The following is an 18,686-nucleotide window of genomic DNA, read 5'->3' as shown; positions in this document are numbered from 1 at the left end:
GGTTTCTGAGAACCAATTCAATTAAAAAATTTTCGGCTATCTGGGATCCGTTTCTTGCCTACCTGGACGAGGCCGGGGATGGACAAACAATTTCCCCCCAGCTGATTTCTCACGGACCTCATTTGAGATTTAATGTTTAGTATTTTTGAGCACTTTGTACAATAGGCATCCCTGGAATGTTCTTTTTTTTTTGCTTATTTTATTTTTACACGTGTCTGAGCTGTTATGTTCTTGATGATTTCATTGTTTTTTTTTTTGAAAATTTTGAAAATAAGATATTTAAAATAATATATATATAGCATGAAAATAATAACAATTCTAGAAAACGGCATCTTGTATTTCCTCCACCAGAATCGAGACAATTACATCCGATCGTGCAAGTTGCTTCCGGATGGGTGCACCTTGATTGTTGGTGGTGAAGCAAGCACATTATCCATTTGGGATTTGGCAGCCCCAACTCCACGTATAAAGGCAGAGTTGACATCCTCTGCTCCTGCCTGCTATGCTTTGGCTATCAGCCCTGACTCCAAGGTCTGTTTCTCCTGCTGTAGTGATGGAAATATCGCTGTTTGGGATCTGCACAACCAGACACTCGTCAGGTAAGAGTTTAACCATGAAATTGGATTTCTGTTGATGTGCACAGATTTAAAAAGTAATTTTTCAGGATCATTCATGTATTGTTTGTAGCTTTCACTATTCTAAAATAAAACTTTAAATGACTAGCTATCAACTTGGAGGGAGCATTGGCAGTTTTATTGTGTTGGTTATGTAACTCCTTCATCTCTGAAGGCAAACAATTTAGTGGTGAATGAGGGCTATTATTGTCTCTAGTAGCTACTGAAGTCAGATTTTAGATCCTGCTTTTGTATTATGAGAATCAAAAGAATCTGGTCTTGACTAGTAACAACAGTAATGAAGATGACACACAAAGGACCATATGAACATATTTTTATGGGATTGAACCTCACATAAACAAAAATCTTTCACATTTTAATGCAATAGTGCCCATTTTGTATTTAAATCCTGAAATCAGTCAACTTAATTTACCTTCATGCACTTGACGTATTTCTGCCATCAACTATGCATGTAGTGCCATCATCAGTTTGGCTAAAGTTGCTTTACTAATAGAAAATGGAACAATAATGTGCAGCCCATGACATGTATTTGTAGCTCCTTGTAAAATAAGGAGCAAACTTGCAGCAGGCTGGCAAGGGGAGTTGGTTTAATTGGTCCCTGTTGAATCATTAATATGTGGTTGCCCATATCAGCAGGCCTGAGATTTTAATGGTCTGCATGTTTCCCACATTGTTGCTGGGAGTCAGTACTTACTGCAGCTTACATCTCAGCAGCACGTGCTGCGAGGCCTGCAGAGTTACGGGCACACAACTTCATGTATCTTGGGTTTGCTCACTGAATGGCACTTGATCTGAGTCTCCAATCATGATGACGGGAGTGTAGCCACGCAGATGGAAGTTACATGGTCCCCCCTCTACCTGCATTTAGGTAGTCCCTTCATTGTAATACTGGCCACTGTACTGTAAGTTCTGTTAGAGTGAGACTTGCTTCCCACGAGATGTGGCAGCCAGGACCTTTTACAAGTCATTCCCTTTGGGAACAGTACAGACCTTGTTTAAATGATAAATAGGGATGTAAAACACACTGACTATTTTAAGGTACATTTTTCCAGGGTAACACCCACAAAATGTTGGAGGAATTCTGTAGGTCAGATAGCACCTATGGAGAGGAATAAGAATCAACATTTTGGGTCGAGCCCCTTCATCAGAACCATGGATTCCCAGCATCTGCGGAATCTCCTGTGTTTACATTTTTCCAGTGTTGTCTTTATTGATGCAGGAGATCCCCATTAGTAACAACGCTATACCTCTTTAGCACACTAAATAGGCAAACATCAATTTCTGGTCCATCGTATTTGAGCTGCGTTCTCGGGGGCCGTGTTCAGATTATGGACCTTAGAATTCACTTTAGACTTCTGAACTCATTCTTGAAAAACGTTGAGGATGCAAAGCAGGAGTTCAGCAATAATCTGTCTGCTTTATGTGTTGCTCAGCAATAATCTGTATGTCAATAACTTTGATAAGGGTGTTGAAAGGCAACAATATGCTTGCTAAAGCTGAGCTTTGACTGATGTAATTTTACAGTTATTTTGCATGGACTTGTTGCACCTGGGTAATGTTTGCACATGAAGCTCATGTCCAACCATAGATAGTTTAACCAAATTCGTAATCAGATATAGAAAGAGCATTTTGATGTGGAGTCCAAAACTAACAATATAATTGTATTTATTTGAGACTTATGCAGGAAACGTTTAAATAGAATTCTCTTCTATTTATTTAATCAGGCAATTCCAAGGTCACACAGATGGAGCCAGCTGTATTGACATTTCAAATGACGGCACCAAACTTTGGACGGGAGGTTTAGACAACACTGTAAGGTCCTGGGACCTCAGAGAAGGAAGGCAGTTGCAGCAACATGACTTCACGTCTCAGGTATTTAGAGATCTTAAGCTAACCTTAACTTATTTGCATGTCTTGAGATAAATTATATATAGTGTATGTTTAATATATATATATATATATATATATATACATATACACACACACACACACGTAAGTGAAAAGTAATCACTTGCAAGAAAGCAGTTGCAATTTTTCAGCAATTACAAAGCACAGATCACTACCTGAAAGAACCATTTCTTACATAAAGCGTGCACAGCGTAGTTAATGTTTCCAATGTTAATATTAGTTTCAAACTCATAATAAACATAAGGGCAAAAAAAAACTGCAATCAATAAAACAGTGCATGGGTGTAAACATACAGCTAATGCTTTTCATTCTGCCATCAGTCTTTCAGTGAAAAATATGAAAATAGATGGATTTATGATGATTGTATTTCTTGGACTTTCTTTTCAGGGCTTTATGATTTTTCAGTCAATCAAATGCATTGGAAATAATTTGTGAATTAACAAAATAGTGAAGTTATGACCAATATATTGAAGCCATTGAACCTAGGCTGGTGATCCCGAAGAGCCGAGTGGTCCGTTTATCACGTGGTAGGGGTGGAAGTCTGTGAAACCAATAAAGATAGTATCTATATGGCTCAGTCATGACAGGACTAGTTTATGACGCCATCCTTCTGGAGTGCAGTAGATGTAATGGAACTGGACAATCAGGAGGTGGAAATGTGATTGCTGATTGATATTTGTTGCACATTTCATTTAACGAGACTTTGTTAACCGAGACCATGACATCATTCTGTGGCAAGTCAGTCAGTTGAAAGCCAGGATGTGTATCTAAAATACTGCACCATTTCCATTAAAGTGGATCCAAAACAGCTGACAAATGTGCAGAAGGGATCCTCTGAATTCTAACAGTTGTATCATTGCAAATGTGGAAATGATATATTGATCCATTTTCCTGTCATGGTTATGGGCTATGTGGATGTGCACTAGTGACCATGGGAATATGCTGGATTGAGTGACGTGGATTGTGGAATTCAGGTCCAATCATAATCATAGCTTTGGGGAGTGAGGAGATCTTGGAAGTTACTCAAAGTGCAGGGTACATTGTTCCTAGATGGATTTGGGAAGCACCGAGGAATTTTTATATCACTGGCAGCCCTGGGTTATGGACTGCAGCTCAAAAGGTATAGGAAATGGTATTTTGGTGATCACCGCGAAACAGCACAATCCAGAATAAGACGCAGAGAATATAGGCAGTCCTTTCCATTGTGACAGTGCTGCTCACAGTGACATGCGACACTGCCACAGATAACTCCATCTGGTGAGGTGAGACTGCTACCATAACAAGACTGTGGTTTAGCTGATGCATACAAGCATTGGACAGTCAGTATTGAGGAGCTCAGCGACAGAGCCATGAATGTGAATCTGATAACTCCAGACTTGGGTTTCCAAATGGAAGTAGATAAACGGTCAACCACAGAGCACAAAGGCATTCTTGAGGGTCATTGATTAACACCGACAGTTCCAGAGACCGATGGCAACGTCTGGGTAAATGCATGTCAACAAATGGATCAGAAATTGCATCCTGGTGACTGTAAAATAGCAAGAAATAAAGGTTTACCGGAGAGTCCGTAGAGCCCACTGTGTGGAAGAGAGATATACCTATAAAGTAATAAATTGGGTACAGAAGTAGGCCAAGGTTGGGTGTCCAAGAGGAAATAACCCAACACTGGGGCCAACCTTTTGTGTATCACTCGACTGGGAGTGTAAGTTTGACACTGGTTCAATGGCTTCCATGCTTACTTAGACCACCAGACAAAGAGTTACCATCACACACCCCTATGTCTCCCGATGATATTTTGGACGTAAGGGCTGCCTTCAAGGTAGCGAATCCAAGGAAAGCATCTGGTGCAGATGGAGCAACTGGCCAAGTACTGAAGACCTGTGCTGACCAACTGGCTGGTGTGTTCACAGGTATCTTCAACCTCTCAGTCTAGCAGTGTGTGGTACCCACCTGCTTCAAGCAGACTTCAATCGCACCGGTGCACAAGAAGAGCGTGGTAACCTGTCTCTATGACTATTACCCAGTGGCACTTTCATCCACAGTGATAAAGTGTTTTGAGAGGCTGGTGTTGAAGCATTTGAGCTCCTGACTGAGTGATGACTTGGATCCGCTCCAATTCCCCTACCAAAGCAACAGGTCTACGGCAGATGCCTTCTCATTGGCTCTTAATACAACACTGGAACATCTGGACAAAGTTTCATACATCAAAATGCTCTCTATTGATTACAGTTCAGCATTTAATACCATCATCCCCTCAAAACTGATCAGTAAACTTGAAGACCTTGGCCTCAATACCCACTTGTGCAATTGGATCCTGGGTTTCCTCACCTGTAGACTCCTATCAGTTTGGATTGGCAAAGGCATCTCTTCCACAATCTTCGTCAGCACAGGAGCACCACAGGGATGTGCATTTAGCCCCCTGCTCTACTCGCTTTACACCTGTGACTGTGTGGCTAAGTAGAGCTCCAACACCATATACAAATTTGCTGATGACAGCACTGTTGTGGGCCTTATTAAAGGTGGTGATGAATCAGCATACTGGAGGGAGACTGTAATGACAGCAACCTCTCACTCAATGTCAATAAGACCAGGAAAGGGAAACCAAAGAGGTCCATGAGCCAGTAATCATCGGAGGATTGGATGTGGAGAGGGTCAGTAACTTTAAATTTCTGGGTGTTATTATCTCAGAGGACCTGCCCTGGACCCATCATATAAATATAATTGCAAAGAAACCAGAACAGTGCATCTACTTCCTCAGGAGTCTGTAGAGATTCGGCATGTCATCAAAACCCTTGGGAAACTTCTTTAGATGTATGGTGGAAAGTGGGCTGGCTGGCTGCATTATGGCCTGGTATGGGAACACCAATGTCGCTGAGCAGAAAATCCTATGAGTAGATCCCGGCCCAGTACATCCCAACCATTGAGTACACCTACATGAAACATTGCCATAGAAAAGCAGAATCCATCACCAAAGATCCTCATCAACCAGGCTATGCTCTTTTCTACCTGCTGCCATCAGGTAGAAGGTACAAATGCCTCAGGACTCACACCACTGGGTTCAAGAATAGTTACTACCCCTCAGCCATCAGGTTCTTGAACAAACAGGGATAACTATACTTATTCTACTTCTGGTGTTCCCACAACCAATGGTCTCACTTTAAGGACTCTTTGTCTTGTTTTTTTCATGCTCGTTATTTATTGCTATTTATTTATGTCTGCATTTGCACAGTTTGTTGTCCATTGATCCTGTTTATAGTTACTGTTCTATAGATTTGCTAAGTATGTCTGCAAGAAAAAGAATCTCAGGGTTGTATGTGTGACATATATGTACTCCAATAATAAATTTTACCTTGAACTTTGAAATTTTCAGAATAATGGAACTATTCATTAAGCTAAGTTTAAATAGTGTGCAAACTAGTACATTGAAGTTTTAGGAAAATTGTCATCACTATGGAAGCCCACAGGCAAGGTGAGAAGAAACAGGTTCATCTCAGGAAGCTGTAGTGAAGTGAGAATGATTGGGTCTAGCCAAGTTGCACGGACAGTAGCTTGTGCAAGTTCACTGAAGAATTAAACGTCAATGGGACTTGTTTTGTAAAGCTGAATGGGCTGAGCCCAATGCTTTGAAGGTGCTCTAAAAGTTCTTATGGTAATAATGTCAGGCCTATACAGCATAGCCAGAGCACAGAGCAAAAACTGAAATGATTATGACAGAGTTGAAAGTCTTGGAGGCAGTCCAGAGAGAGAAAGTCAGAAAAGATGAAGTTGTGATTTCCATTTTGACAGCAGAAGAGAGGAAAGATCCAAGGTGTACATGAGGGTCATTGTGGAAGACAGGATACAGGGTGGTGTGATGGCAGAGAGCTTTAAAAAGCAGAAGTTGTTGCAGGCATGAGAAATTGCAGGTTGCTAGGCTCCACAGCAAAAAAAAAATGTGGGAGAAATGCATGGACCAGCAAGGGATAGATGATATTTCATTCCATAATGGTGATCCAAGGTGTGTGTACATTAAAAGTCATCAATCAGTTAGGTTGAGGCAACTATTGAAGAAAGGGGAGTTTCTGGCATCTTCCCCCTTCCCTTCCAGTCCTAAATGGTCTAAACATCCATTGACTGTTTATTCATTTCCATGATGCTGCCTGACCTGCTGAGTTCCTCTAGCGTTTTGTGTGTGTTGCTATTGAAGAAAAGGATGCAAGGCCAGATGAGCAGGAGGCCCACTTGCAGAAATGATCCACTGAAATCTCTGTTGTTTGGAGTGGATGCTTCAGAGATGTCAAGTGCAGCTTGCAATTAAAATTTAGTGAATGAAAAGAACAAGAGATTGAGCAACTTCAAAATAGCTTGGATTTACAACTGTATTTTGAAGTAAATATTTAACGTATTGCGTGTTTATAAATTTTCAGAGTTCCCATAAGACCATAAGATAGAGAAACAGAATTAGGCCGTTTGGCCCATCAGATCTCTTTGCATTTGTTAATGGCTGATTTATTATTCCCCTTCCTGTAACTATTAATTGTTTTTCTAATCAGGAAGCTGCGAACCTCCACTTTAAACATACCCAATTACTTGGCATAAAGAGCCATCTGTGGCAATGAATTCCACAGATTCCTCCCCCCACCGGCTGAATAAATTCCTCCAAATCTCTGTTCTAAAGGGACATCCTTCTATTCTGAGGCCGTGCCCTCTGGTCCTAAGCTTTCCCGCTACTGAGAACATCTACTCTAAATAGGCCTTTAAATAAGCAGTATGCTTCAGTGAGATTCCCCCTCATTCTATTCTAAACTCCAGCAAGTACAGGCCCAGAGCCATCAAACACACTTCATACATTAATCTTTTTCATTCCCAGAATCATTCTTGTGAACTTCCTCTGAACCCTGTCCAAATGCAGTATATCCTATCTTAGATATGGGACCCAAGCTGGCTCACAATACTCCAAATGTGGTCTGACCAATTGCTTCTAAACTGTCAACATTACACTCTTGCTTTTATGTTCTAGTCTTCTGGAAAAGAATGTTCACCCATTTGTCTTTCTTACCATCTACAAGTTCACTTTTAGGAAATCCTGAAGCAAGACACCCAAGTTCCTTTGTAACTCTGAACTTTGAATTCACTGCCCGTTTACAAAATATTCTATGCCTTTATTCCTTCTGCCAAAGTGCATAACCATACTCTTCCCCGCACTATATTCCATTTGCCACTTCTTTGCCTATTCTCCTAGTCTGTCCAAGTCCTTCTGCAGGCTCCCTGCTTCCTCAGCTACCTTGCCTCTCCATCTTGCTTTGTACCATCTTCAAACTTGGGCACAAAAGCATCAATTCCATCATCCGGATCATTAACATATACTGTGAAAAGTAGTGGACCCAACACTGACTTCTGTGGAATACCACTAGTCCACTGGCAGCCAACCAGAAAAGGTCCTCTTTATCTCACTCTTTGCCTTCTGCCAGTCAGTCCATGATAGTATCTTTCCTGTAATGCCATGTCTCTTATTTTGTTTACTAACAATAATAAAATACTTCTTATTGCAGAACAAACATCACAGTCCACATTACAGCTGGCAAATTATTACATTGGCCCATCTGGAGATGGCAGTGTTTCTACTAAATCTAATTTATGCAGATTATAATTTCATTTTGCATGTGGGAGGTTGAACTGAAACTATTGAAAATTGTTGTAAATACAACTTTGGTATTATAACCTCTAATGTATATGTATCTCTATTTTTATGATATTGTTTCATAGTATTCCAAAGTATAAATCCCAATTTTATTTCCATTTCTTTTCCTGAAGATATTTTCTCTTGGTTACTGTCCTACTGGTGAATGGTTAGCTGTGGGAATGGAAAGCAGCAATGTAGAAGTGCTTCACGTAACGAAACCAGATAAATATCAATTGCACCTCCATGAAAGCTGTGTGCTCTCCCTTAAATTTGCTTACTGTGGTAAGTTATCAGCAGCAATTATCTTATCCCGTTTATGGTTTGATGTCTCTAATATTGCCGGTTTTTATTCATCTGTCGGTAAGCCTCAATTCCATGACGCAGGGCAATGTTTTTCCTACTTCAAATTGAATCTGTCAGAAAGCTAGCTGCTAAGCATGGTCAGTGGCTTACTGCACACAAGCTACATATCTGAACATTTGTTCTCAGTTCGCTATATATGACGCACGTACACAGATTCCTGCAAGTTGAAACAATGACTTTGTCTGGTGTGCAATGCTGAGACATAACCACCTTAACCATGTTCCACCACACCCTTCCTCTCCTTCCTGTCAGACCCAACACCAGATCTCTCATGTCCCATCATTGATTCCTAGGTCCGTGGTGGTGGCGGAGGCAGAGAAAAGACCTTCATAGACATAAGCTGTTGAAGGCATGTTTTACCAAAATGCATACCTTGGGCTTTTTGTGTAAAGGACTTAAATTCTTTGAGCAAATTATTTCTTCCAATTGAAAGTTTCTCTCACAATATTGTATGGGGCTGGCACATTTTCTCTGTGACCTTAAAGATTTCTGATTTAATCCTCGACTTGTCCCTTTAATTGAACCCCAATCACATTGACTTTGGAAATGATCTCAGTTTTTTTGGGATCAGGAAGAAGTCTGACTTTTTTCATTGTTTTTATTTAAAAATAGCAATTTCAAATATGTAGCTTAATGGGTTAGTGAGAGAAGCTAGTACTGGGCTGTGACCGTACCCCCAACACGACCAAACATTATCTTATTATGGAAAAAATTAAGTTTTAGGAAAGGAAAGAAGTTTGTTGGGGAAAGAATGTAAAGGGTTGGATTTTAAAAAGAAAATGGCCTTGGTAATACTAGAGCTGACTAAATAATGATTTTAAGCTGTAAGCTCTGCTAAGAGTTTGTATCAGCAAGAAATGTACCTGGGAAAAGACCACAAATGCTTACTGGTTTGAAATGCATAACCAAGCCCCAAAAACCTGACAGGTTTTCTTGTTATGTAATGAGATACTTATACATTGTTCAAATCATGTGAAAGAAATATTGTAATTTATAGTTCCTAATTAAGTGAATGGATGTAAAGTTCAGTGAGTAATACATATACAAATTAGTACAAGTTGATAATTGTTTTAAGGTACCTTTATATTACTGTTGTCCTGCAGCTGACAGATCTTTGTATTACATTAACATTAGGAAATGTACATCCTATGTCAGGTAAGACTTGTGCTTATGTTGACTCCCTGTAGGTTCACAGTGTTCCAGTGTGATCAGGCCAGGAACAACCACCCACCCCCACCTCATCACCCCCTACCAATACTCCAACCATACTGATTAGTAGCAAGTGTACCTCACTCGACACATCTCTTCTATTTCCAGTAAAACTGCAGCAAACCAGCATCCGACTGCTTGGAAATGCTATGGGTCAGGCTGTGGGCTCACTCAAAGGTTTTACGTATGAGCTTGGGTAAAGAGTGCAAGCTGCATGGGCATGGGCAGTCCAAACTCCAGCTGAAACCAGGCTCAGAATTGGAGATATGGGTAGATCTGTGGCTGGACCCAGCATCTGGAGTGCACATTTCCTACATTTTTTTGTTAAATACACCGAGGGTGGTCCGGAAAATCCACTACTCTGAAGCCACTCAAATCTCTTGGATATCAGATCATCAGAGCTATGCTGATTTGATTGGACTAATGATTCCACCTCTCTCCGACAGGCCTGATGTTAAAGAGTAAAACCCCAGAGATTTTAAGGGGAATTCTCAACTTGAAAATTAAATGGATATGGGAAAGTTCAGTTATTTACTTCTTAAAAAGTTATTTTTATTTTAATAATTTTATATTTTTTTGTTTTACTAATGTTTATATTTAATTATTTAAAGCAATCCTAATAGTTAAATATCTCAGACTGCCAAACCTTTAAAAATGTGTTTCAAAGCCTTGATGGATTTGACAAAAGGTATGGCTCACCTACACTAACACCCCTCCTTCCTTCCCACCACCACCCCTATCCCTTCACTCTTCCCATCTCATCAAGGCATTCTAAGGACAGGGCCACATTTTTCCACCCATGGGTGAATTCTCACAATGCATTGCTGAGCTTGACTAGGTGTTCCCTGGATGATTGGAATGGAGATAGACCTACTTCACCCCTGCCCACTCCACGTTTTGCACAGGATAAAACATGAGTTTTGAGCTGTGAATCTAGGTGAGGTTGGACGGAATCTATCTCAGTTTGCCCTATGAATGAAGACAACTCTATTTTCTTAAGTTTAGAGTACTATTGTGTATGTACAGTGGATTCCACTTAATTGGGCCATTCCACTTAATCAGGACAGCCACTTATTTGGGACAACTCTTAAAGAACAAAAACAAATTGAGAAAATTACCAGAATTCCTTTCTTTTATTTGGGACGTTATGCCACTTAATTGGGACAGGAGACTGCTGCCAAGCAGTTTCTAAACAGCATCAGTCGTGAGCATTTGTGTCGCCGATAGACATTACATCATGCTTGGAGCGAGCAGTTTTAAAATAGCATCAGTGCATGTATTTCTGTCTAAAAAGCAGCAATTTTTTGTCACTGATAATTGGTGAGAAATAAGCAGTAAGACAACTCAGAACTGCTTTGCTCACTGCGGTTTCAAGCATTGAAGCTTGGAGGTGCCAGGGACGGCGTGGAGTGATAATGAAATAAGATCACTACTTCAACAAATTAGGAACTATGAAGCATTTGAACGTAATGACAGTCATCTTGAATGTTACAATGAAAATGAAGGTTTGGAGGATGTAATCATCAATAGCATTGTATGAAGGCAGTTTATTATCTGCACAAGGTGCTAATTTTGTTCATTTATAGTCAATCTAAAGAACTGGGTAGCGTACATCGGATGAATTTCGCCATCAATAACAATTAGTGTTATATTACTGCAGTATAATTGGTAGTGTTCTAATTTGTTCCTGTTTCATTTTAATACACAGTTTGTTACTCTATTGAACAATAGTTTGTCTTTTTTATGCGTTTTTTAACTATTTCCATGAAATTTAACTTAATCTGGCCAAAATGTACTGGTCCCAATGTGTCCCAATTAACTGGAATCTGTTGTATTTTACTTTCAGGAAGAACTTTTAGAAATTCTGATCATGAACATTTAATGATTGATTGGGCAAGCAATTCAATATGAACTCATTGACAAGTTGAAAGCATTTGTATAAAATATGGAATGCAACTATTTTAAACTCGTAAATTTGATTGAAGAGGAAGTGTTGGAAGAAGGATAAGACCATTGGTGATTGATTAATGTTTAACATTTGAATTAGGCTAGATATTGCATTGTAAATTTAATGATTTTATTATATTTCTACAGGTAAATGGTTTGTAAGCACTGGAAAAGATAATCTTCTTAATGCATGGAGAACACCTTATGGAGCAAGCATATTCCAGGTATTCTGAGAAAAAATTTATGTTCAAAATTTCTGAACAATGATGTTAAAGTAAAAATACAGTAGAATCAGAAAAATGTGGGTTTATGATAAGTTTGTACCATTATCAGTGTGATCACTGTTGTATGAACTTAAAGGCTGATCAGGTACAGGGCTGTTCTTTATGATGGGCAACAGGCACAGATCAAAATACAAGGATATCCTTTGAGAACAGAGATGAGGAGTAGTTTTTTTTTACCCAAAATTTGTGGAATTCATTGCTACAGACAGCTGTGGAGGCCAAGTCATTGTATCTATAGTATTTAAACTGGAGGTTGATAGGTTCTTGATTAGTAAGGGTTATAGGGAGAAGGCTGGAGATGCCGTGATGGAATGGCAGAGCAGACTCGATGGGCTGAGTGGTCTATTTCTGCTCCTCTGTCTTATGGTCTTATTCTATTACAACATTGGCAATATTTTCTCTGAAAAAAATGCCTTTCAGAAGAACTTAAGGGATTGAAGTGGATGAATGTCTAGGGGATTGTGCTGATCATTAGAAATATATTTATATAGTGTACTGAAGAATGTTTTCAGCCTGAAGCATCGGCAGTTAATTCGTTTCCATAGATGCTGCCTAACTTGCTGGGTTCATCCAGAATTTTGTGTATCTTGCTTTGGATTTCAGCATCTGCAGAATTTCTTGTGCTTATGTAGTAGGTTGTTCTGGTTGGGAGTCTGAGTGGGTGGTGGAAGCTAAGACTTTTTTTTACTATCCAAGGAAATCTACTTAAAAAAATTGTGTTGTCATGGGAAAGAAGGGAACAGATAGATACCTCTTGAAGAAAATGTATATTTTGAATGGCTTAAATATTGTGTCCTGATTATTAGGAATAGAAAATAGAACCAATTGGCTTTTGAACTTTCAGTGGCACTGTTTCAAGATTTATTAAAATTAGATGTAGAGAGCACGTAGGGACTAGTGCCTTAGTGGTGATCAAAGAGACAGCAATACCTTCTGAGTATTTACTGATGTTGTCATGCATGTTCAGCTGGTTGCTCTGGAATTAAGAAAGGTGAAATGAGAGAATAAATAGGGAGAGCATAGATTTAGCAAAATCTACAGATCATGCAATGAGTAAGGTCCTGTAAACTTTGAACAACACATTATAGAAGCTGAAACCCAAATGAATCATAAAAACCGTCATAAAGGATGACTGGGAGTTCATCTTGTCGGTGCCACCTAAAAGAGGGCTTACCTGCAACTTCCCACCTTCTGTAGACTTGTAGGTTGTCCTTCTCTTTCTCTTCACTCTTTCAGACAGCAAACTCCCACAATACATTTTGGGCCAAGACAGTTTAATTCACCACGTCTCCCTCTCATCCTTCTTTCAAATACTTTATGCCTCTTAGATTGTTTGCCCTTCTGATAAGAGAAATAACACTTTGCCATTTACTCCAATTATGGCAACTTAATGTTGTACAACCTGACTAATTCAAGAGCTGCCATTCCAAATAAAAGAACCCCACATTATCCAATTATCCAGAAAGAGACATAAGCCACTACTGCAGATGCTGAAATCTGAAGGAAATATATACACAAACTGCTAGTGGAATGCAGCAAGTCAAGCAGCATCTGAGGAGGGAAATGAATTGTTGACATTTTAGTTTGAGACCCTGCATCGTGAAGCAGTGTCAACCCCAATTATCAATAATTCTTTCTTCTCCATAGCTGCTAGAAATCTTGAGCAGCACACACAAAATGCTGGAGAATCTCAGCAGATCAGGCATCATCTGTGGAGAAGAATGAAAAAATGATGTTTCACCAAAGGCAAGAGGGCCTGCTAAGTTCCTCCAGCAGTTTGTGAGGGTTCCTCCAGCAGGATGTGAGGATTCCTCCAGCAGGATGTGAATGTTCCTCCAGCAGGATGTGAGGATTCCTCCAGCAGGATGTGAGGATTCCTCCAGCAGGATGTGAATGTTCCTCCAGCAGGATGTGAATGTTCCTCCAGCAGGATGTGAGGATTCCTCCAGCAGGATGTGAATGTTCCTCCAGCAGGTTGTGAATGTTCCTCCAGCAGGTTGTGAATGTTCCTCCAGCAGGATGTGAATGTTCCTCCAGCAGGATGTGAATGTTCCTCCAGCAGGATGTGAGGATTCCTCCAGCAGGATGTGAATGTTCCTCCAGCAGGTTGTGAGGGTTCCTCCAGCAGGTTGTGAATGTTCCTCCAGCAGGATGTGAATGTTCCTCCAGCAGTTTGTGAATGTTCCTCCAGCAGGTTGTGAATGTTCCTCCAGCAGGATGTGAGGGTTCCTCCAGCAGGTTGTGAGGGTTCCTCCAGCAGGTTGTGAATGTTCCTCCAGCAGGTTGTGAGGGTTCCTCCAGCAGGTTGTGAATGTTCCTCCAGCAGGTTGTGAATGTTCCTCCAGCAGGATGTGAATGTTCCTCCAGCAGTTTGTGAATGTTCCTCCAGCAGGTTGTGAATGTTCCTCCAGCAGGATGTGAGGGTTCCTCCAGCAGGTTGTGAGGGTTCCTCCAGCAGGTTGTGAATGTTCCTCCAGCAGGTTGTGAGGGTTCCTCCAGCAGGATGTGAATGTTCCTCCAGCAGTTTGTGAGGGTTCCTCCAGCAGGATGTGAATGTTCCTCCAGCAGGTTGTGAATGTTCCTCCAGCAGGTTGTGAATGTTCCTCCAGCAGGATGTGAATGTTCCTCCAGCAGGATGTGAATGTTCCTCCAGCAGTTTGTGAATGTTCCTCCAGCAGGATGTGAGGGTTCCTCCAGCAGGTTGTGAATGTTCCTCCAGCAGGATGTGAATGTTCCTCCAGCAGTTTGTGAATGTTCCTCCAGCAGGATGTGAATGTTCCTCCAGCAGGATGTGAGGGTTCCTCCAGCAGGTTGTGAATGTTCCTCCAGCAGGTTGTGAGGGTTCCTCCAGCAGGATGTGAATGTTCCTCCAGCAGTTTGTGAGGGTTCCTCCAGCAGGATGTGAGGGTTCCTCCAGCAGGTTGTGAATGTTCCTCCAGCAGGTTGTGAATGTTCCTCCAGCAGGATGTGAATGTTCCTCCAGCAGGATGTGAATGTTCCTCCAGCAGTTTGTGAGGGTTCCTCCAGCAGGTTGTGAATGTTCCTCCAGCAGGTTGTGAGGGTTCCTCCAGCAGGTTGTGAATGTTCCTCCAGCAGGTTGTGAATGTTCCTCCAGCAGGTTGTGAATGTTCCTCCAGCAGGTTGTGAGGGTTCCTCCAGCAGGATGTGAATGTTCCTCCAGCAGGATGTGAATGTTCCTCCAGCAGTTTGTGAATGTTCCTCCAGCAGGTTGTGGATGTTCCTCCAGCAGGATGTGAGGGTTCCTCCAGCAGGATGTGAGGGTTCCTCCAGCAGGATGTGAGGGTTCCTCCAGCAGGTTGTGAATGTTCCTCCAGCAGGTTGTGAGGGTTCCTCCAGCAGGATGTGAGGGTTCCTCCAGCAGTTTGTGAGGGTTCCTCCAGCAGGTTGTGAATGTTCCTCCAGCAGGTTGTGAGGGTTCCTCCAGCAGGTTGTGAATGTTCCTCCAGCAGTTTGTGAATGTTCCTCCAGCAGGATGTGAGGGTTCCTCCAGCAGGATGTGAATGTTCCTCCAGCAGGTTGTGAGGGTTCCTCCAGCAGGATGTGAGGGTTCCTCCAGCAGGTTGTGAATGTTCCTCCAGCAGTTTGTGAATGTTCCTCCAGCAGGTTGTGAGGGTTCCTCCAGCAGTTTGTGAGGGTTCCTCCAGCAGGTTGTGAATGTTCCTCCAGCAGGTTGTGAGGGTTCCTCCAGCAGGTTGTGAATGTTCCTCCAGCAGGATGTGAATGTTCCTCCAGCAGGATGTGAATGTTCCTCCAGCAGGTTGTGAGGGTTCCTCCAGCAGTTTGTGAGGGTTCCTCCAGCAGGTTGTGAATGTTCCTCCAGCAGGTTGTGAATGTTCCTCCAGCAGGATGTGAGGGTTCCTCCAGCAGGTTGTGAATGTTCCTCCAGCAGGTTGTGAGGGTTCCTCCAGCAGGATGTGAGGGTTCCTCCAGCAGTTTGTGAGGGTTCCTCCAGCAGTTTGTGAGGGTTCCTCCAGCAGGATGTGAGGGTTCCTCCAGCAGGTTGTGAGGGTTCCTCCAGCAGGATGTGAGGGTTCCTCCAGCAGGTTGTGAATGTTCCTCCAGCAGGTTGTGAGGGTTCCTCCAGCAGGTTGTGAGGGTTCCTCCAGCAGGTTGTGAGGGTTCCTCCAGCAGGTTGTGAATGTTCCTCCAACAGGTTGTGAGGGTTCCTCCAGCAGGATGTGAATGTTCCTCCAGCAGGTTGTGAGGGTTCCTCCAGCAGGATGTGAGGGTTCCTCCAGCAGTTTGTGAGGGTTCCTCCAGCAGGATGTGAGGGTTCCTCCAGCAGGTTGTGAGGGTTCCTCCAGCAGGATGTGAGGGTTCCTCCAGCAGGTTGTGTTTTTTTTTCCTGGCCTGTCCAATGTTCACTCATCACTATAGTTTTCCAATCTAGTGACTGATTGAACTTCTGTAGTGTAATCCTGCCTTCCCTTTAATGTGATGACATGAACTGAACTTGGTACTAAGGCAGTGGTCCAACTATCATTCTATACAATTCTATATTATCTCTGTGCTCTTTATTTTCCCCCTTAACTGGAACATTCCTATTTAAAAATTCTATTGGACTATTCTGCTACCTTTAAGACATAATCCAGAATCACTTAGTTCTTTCACATCTTCTAACATCCTCTCGTATTTTTTGTATTCCCATGTCTCCTGATTTCTCCACTGAAGCATTATCTTACACTCCGCGACATGACCAGAGTAAAGCTTTCCTCCTTACTATCAACAACACAGCCAATCTTCATAAGATTTGCACACTTTTTTTTATTAATACACCCTACATTTCAGTGTGAATCATTAACATGTACTGCAGATGACAGACACAAAACCCAGTGGAAGCAGCTGCAATAACTAATTGTCAACCACCACATTTTACCTCCTGTATCTTGTGAGACTTGTCAGTAGCCATGCTTAAATTCAAATAGACTCTCAAGTGCACTGCTCTCATTGGCTCTTTGGTACTTCCTCAAAGAATATAATTAAGTTGGTCAGACAGGTAAATCTGTGCTAACTGTCCTTGATTAAGCTGCCTTTCCCTACACTCCTTTAGACCTCCAACAGTTTGGCCCTATTGAAATTAAACTATGTTTTTTTTAAACAAATTTACTCCTTACTCCTCTTTACCTCTGGCACCACCACTGTAGCCAGGGAGTCATGAAAAATGATAGTTGCAGCCTTAGCAATTTCCTCCCATGTCTCTTTTTACTCCCTAGGACATATTTCATGAAGGCCAGAGAATTATCTACATACATAACTTCTTAATGCCTCCTCTTTTCCAATGTTTATCTTTCCAATATTTCACACTCATTCATCTTAACCTCAACATTGGCATTGGCCTACACTTCTCTGGGGGCAGTCGTAATGAAGCTTACCCATCTCACATACACGATTCCGTTTTGGTCCCTGATAGGCTTTTGCTGTCCTCTTATCTCTTTTACAATTATAAAATAACCTTGGTAAGTATTAAAGAGAATCCAAACTTCTTCATGTCCTCTTCTTGGCTTCCTATCATTGTGAAATCAGCCTCATTGTCTTTTTCTCTCTCTTTCTTTCTACAGTCTAAGGAATCCTCATCAGTGCTGAGCTGCGATATTTCAGTGGACGATAAATATATAGTCACCGGCTCTGGAGATAAGAAAGCATCAGTCTATGAAGTTATTTACTAAAATCTTATTTCTGAGACAGTATGTTCAGAACTGGTTTTCTTAATATATTAAAAAAAAACAAGATGGTATCTTCCTGATCCTCCTGGACATCAGGTCTTTAAGGTGAATCTTAACTTTGGTACTTGTGGACTGATGATCACTACACCAATGATCGACGGATTAAAATGAAACATTATTGAACTGAGCGCAAATTAACTGTTTTGGTAGTACCAAGAAAATTCCAGGACTCTGCTTTGTGAAACCCTGGATTATTAGAAGAGCATTTGAATCCTCTCTGACCTCACATTGTATTTTTGTTATTGCCTGAATTGCTGCATTTGTGGAGTTGCCTAACCAGATGTTCACTTGTTCTTTGAAAAACATTCTGTCCTTTTGTAGTGCAATGGTGTTCCAGGTAAACCTGGTTTCTGCTTTTGCATCTTGTGAAATGTATTTTGTATCTTGTTGGAGCTCAAACATTTGTACAAATTGTAAATATTTCGTTTAATACAGTAAAGACAGTATTGAAACAAATTGGGATTTTAACCACTTTCTTTCAACCAGCGGTATTATGATTAGTATTACCTTTGTGTTAAATTAGTGAGTGCCCTTGTTCAATTAAGTATTTGAGCTGGAGAGATAAGAAATGAAATTAGTCTCTAAATAAGCAGAGGAAAAAATAAGTCCATTTGATGACATTACATTTGCAAAACTTATTGTAATTTCTATGTCCCTAAATGTGAGCAACTATTGCAGTAATTTTTGTCTTAGGATTTTTGTCCACCCATTAGAGTTCAGAATTACTTCACACGTCAGTGTTATAAAATGTTTTCTGAATTATCACCAGATTTTGGAATTAACTTCCTATCCTCTGCCTGTGGACTCTCTTGGAAGTAGGCGTGCTGAGAACCATCTGCAGCTTGGTGAAATGCCCATAAACTCTGCCTCCTTCAACATTGATTAGTCACCATTTTGTAACTTCCATAACACTCTCTTGGATTTTGACCAACAT

The 18,686-nt window shown here is 41.2% G+C and overlaps 1 protein-coding gene across 2 annotated transcripts in view; it reads left to right on the top strand.

Moving 5' to 3' along the window:
* LOC132394078 (transducin-like enhancer protein 1) overlaps positions 1–18,209 on the top strand; it is a 108,432-nt gene extending 90,223 nt beyond the window's left edge. For both annotated transcript variants that reach the window (XM_059969782.1, XM_059969783.1), the window contains 5 exons: positions 352–599; positions 2,360–2,507; positions 8,337–8,487; positions 11,872–11,948; positions 17,588–18,209. In XM_059969782.1, coding sequence (XP_059825765.1) covers positions 352–599; positions 2,360–2,507; positions 8,337–8,487; positions 11,872–11,948; positions 17,588–17,695 — 732 coding nt within the window. In that variant the 3' untranslated portion in view covers positions 17,696–18,209. The remainder of the gene's footprint in view (positions 1–351; positions 600–2,359; positions 2,508–8,336; positions 8,488–11,871; positions 11,949–17,587) is intronic.
* The last annotated feature ends 477 nt before the right edge of the window (positions 18,210–18,686 follow it).

Source organism: Hypanus sabinus, chromosome 5, assembly GCF_030144855.1.
Source record: "Hypanus sabinus isolate sHypSab1 chromosome 5, sHypSab1.hap1, whole genome shotgun sequence".
In the NCBI taxonomy this organism is placed as follows: domain Eukaryota; kingdom Metazoa; phylum Chordata; class Chondrichthyes; order Myliobatiformes; family Dasyatidae; genus Hypanus; species Hypanus sabinus.
The sequence above is the reverse complement of the archived record's forward strand: the minus strand, read 5'-3'. Positions and strand labels throughout refer to the sequence as shown.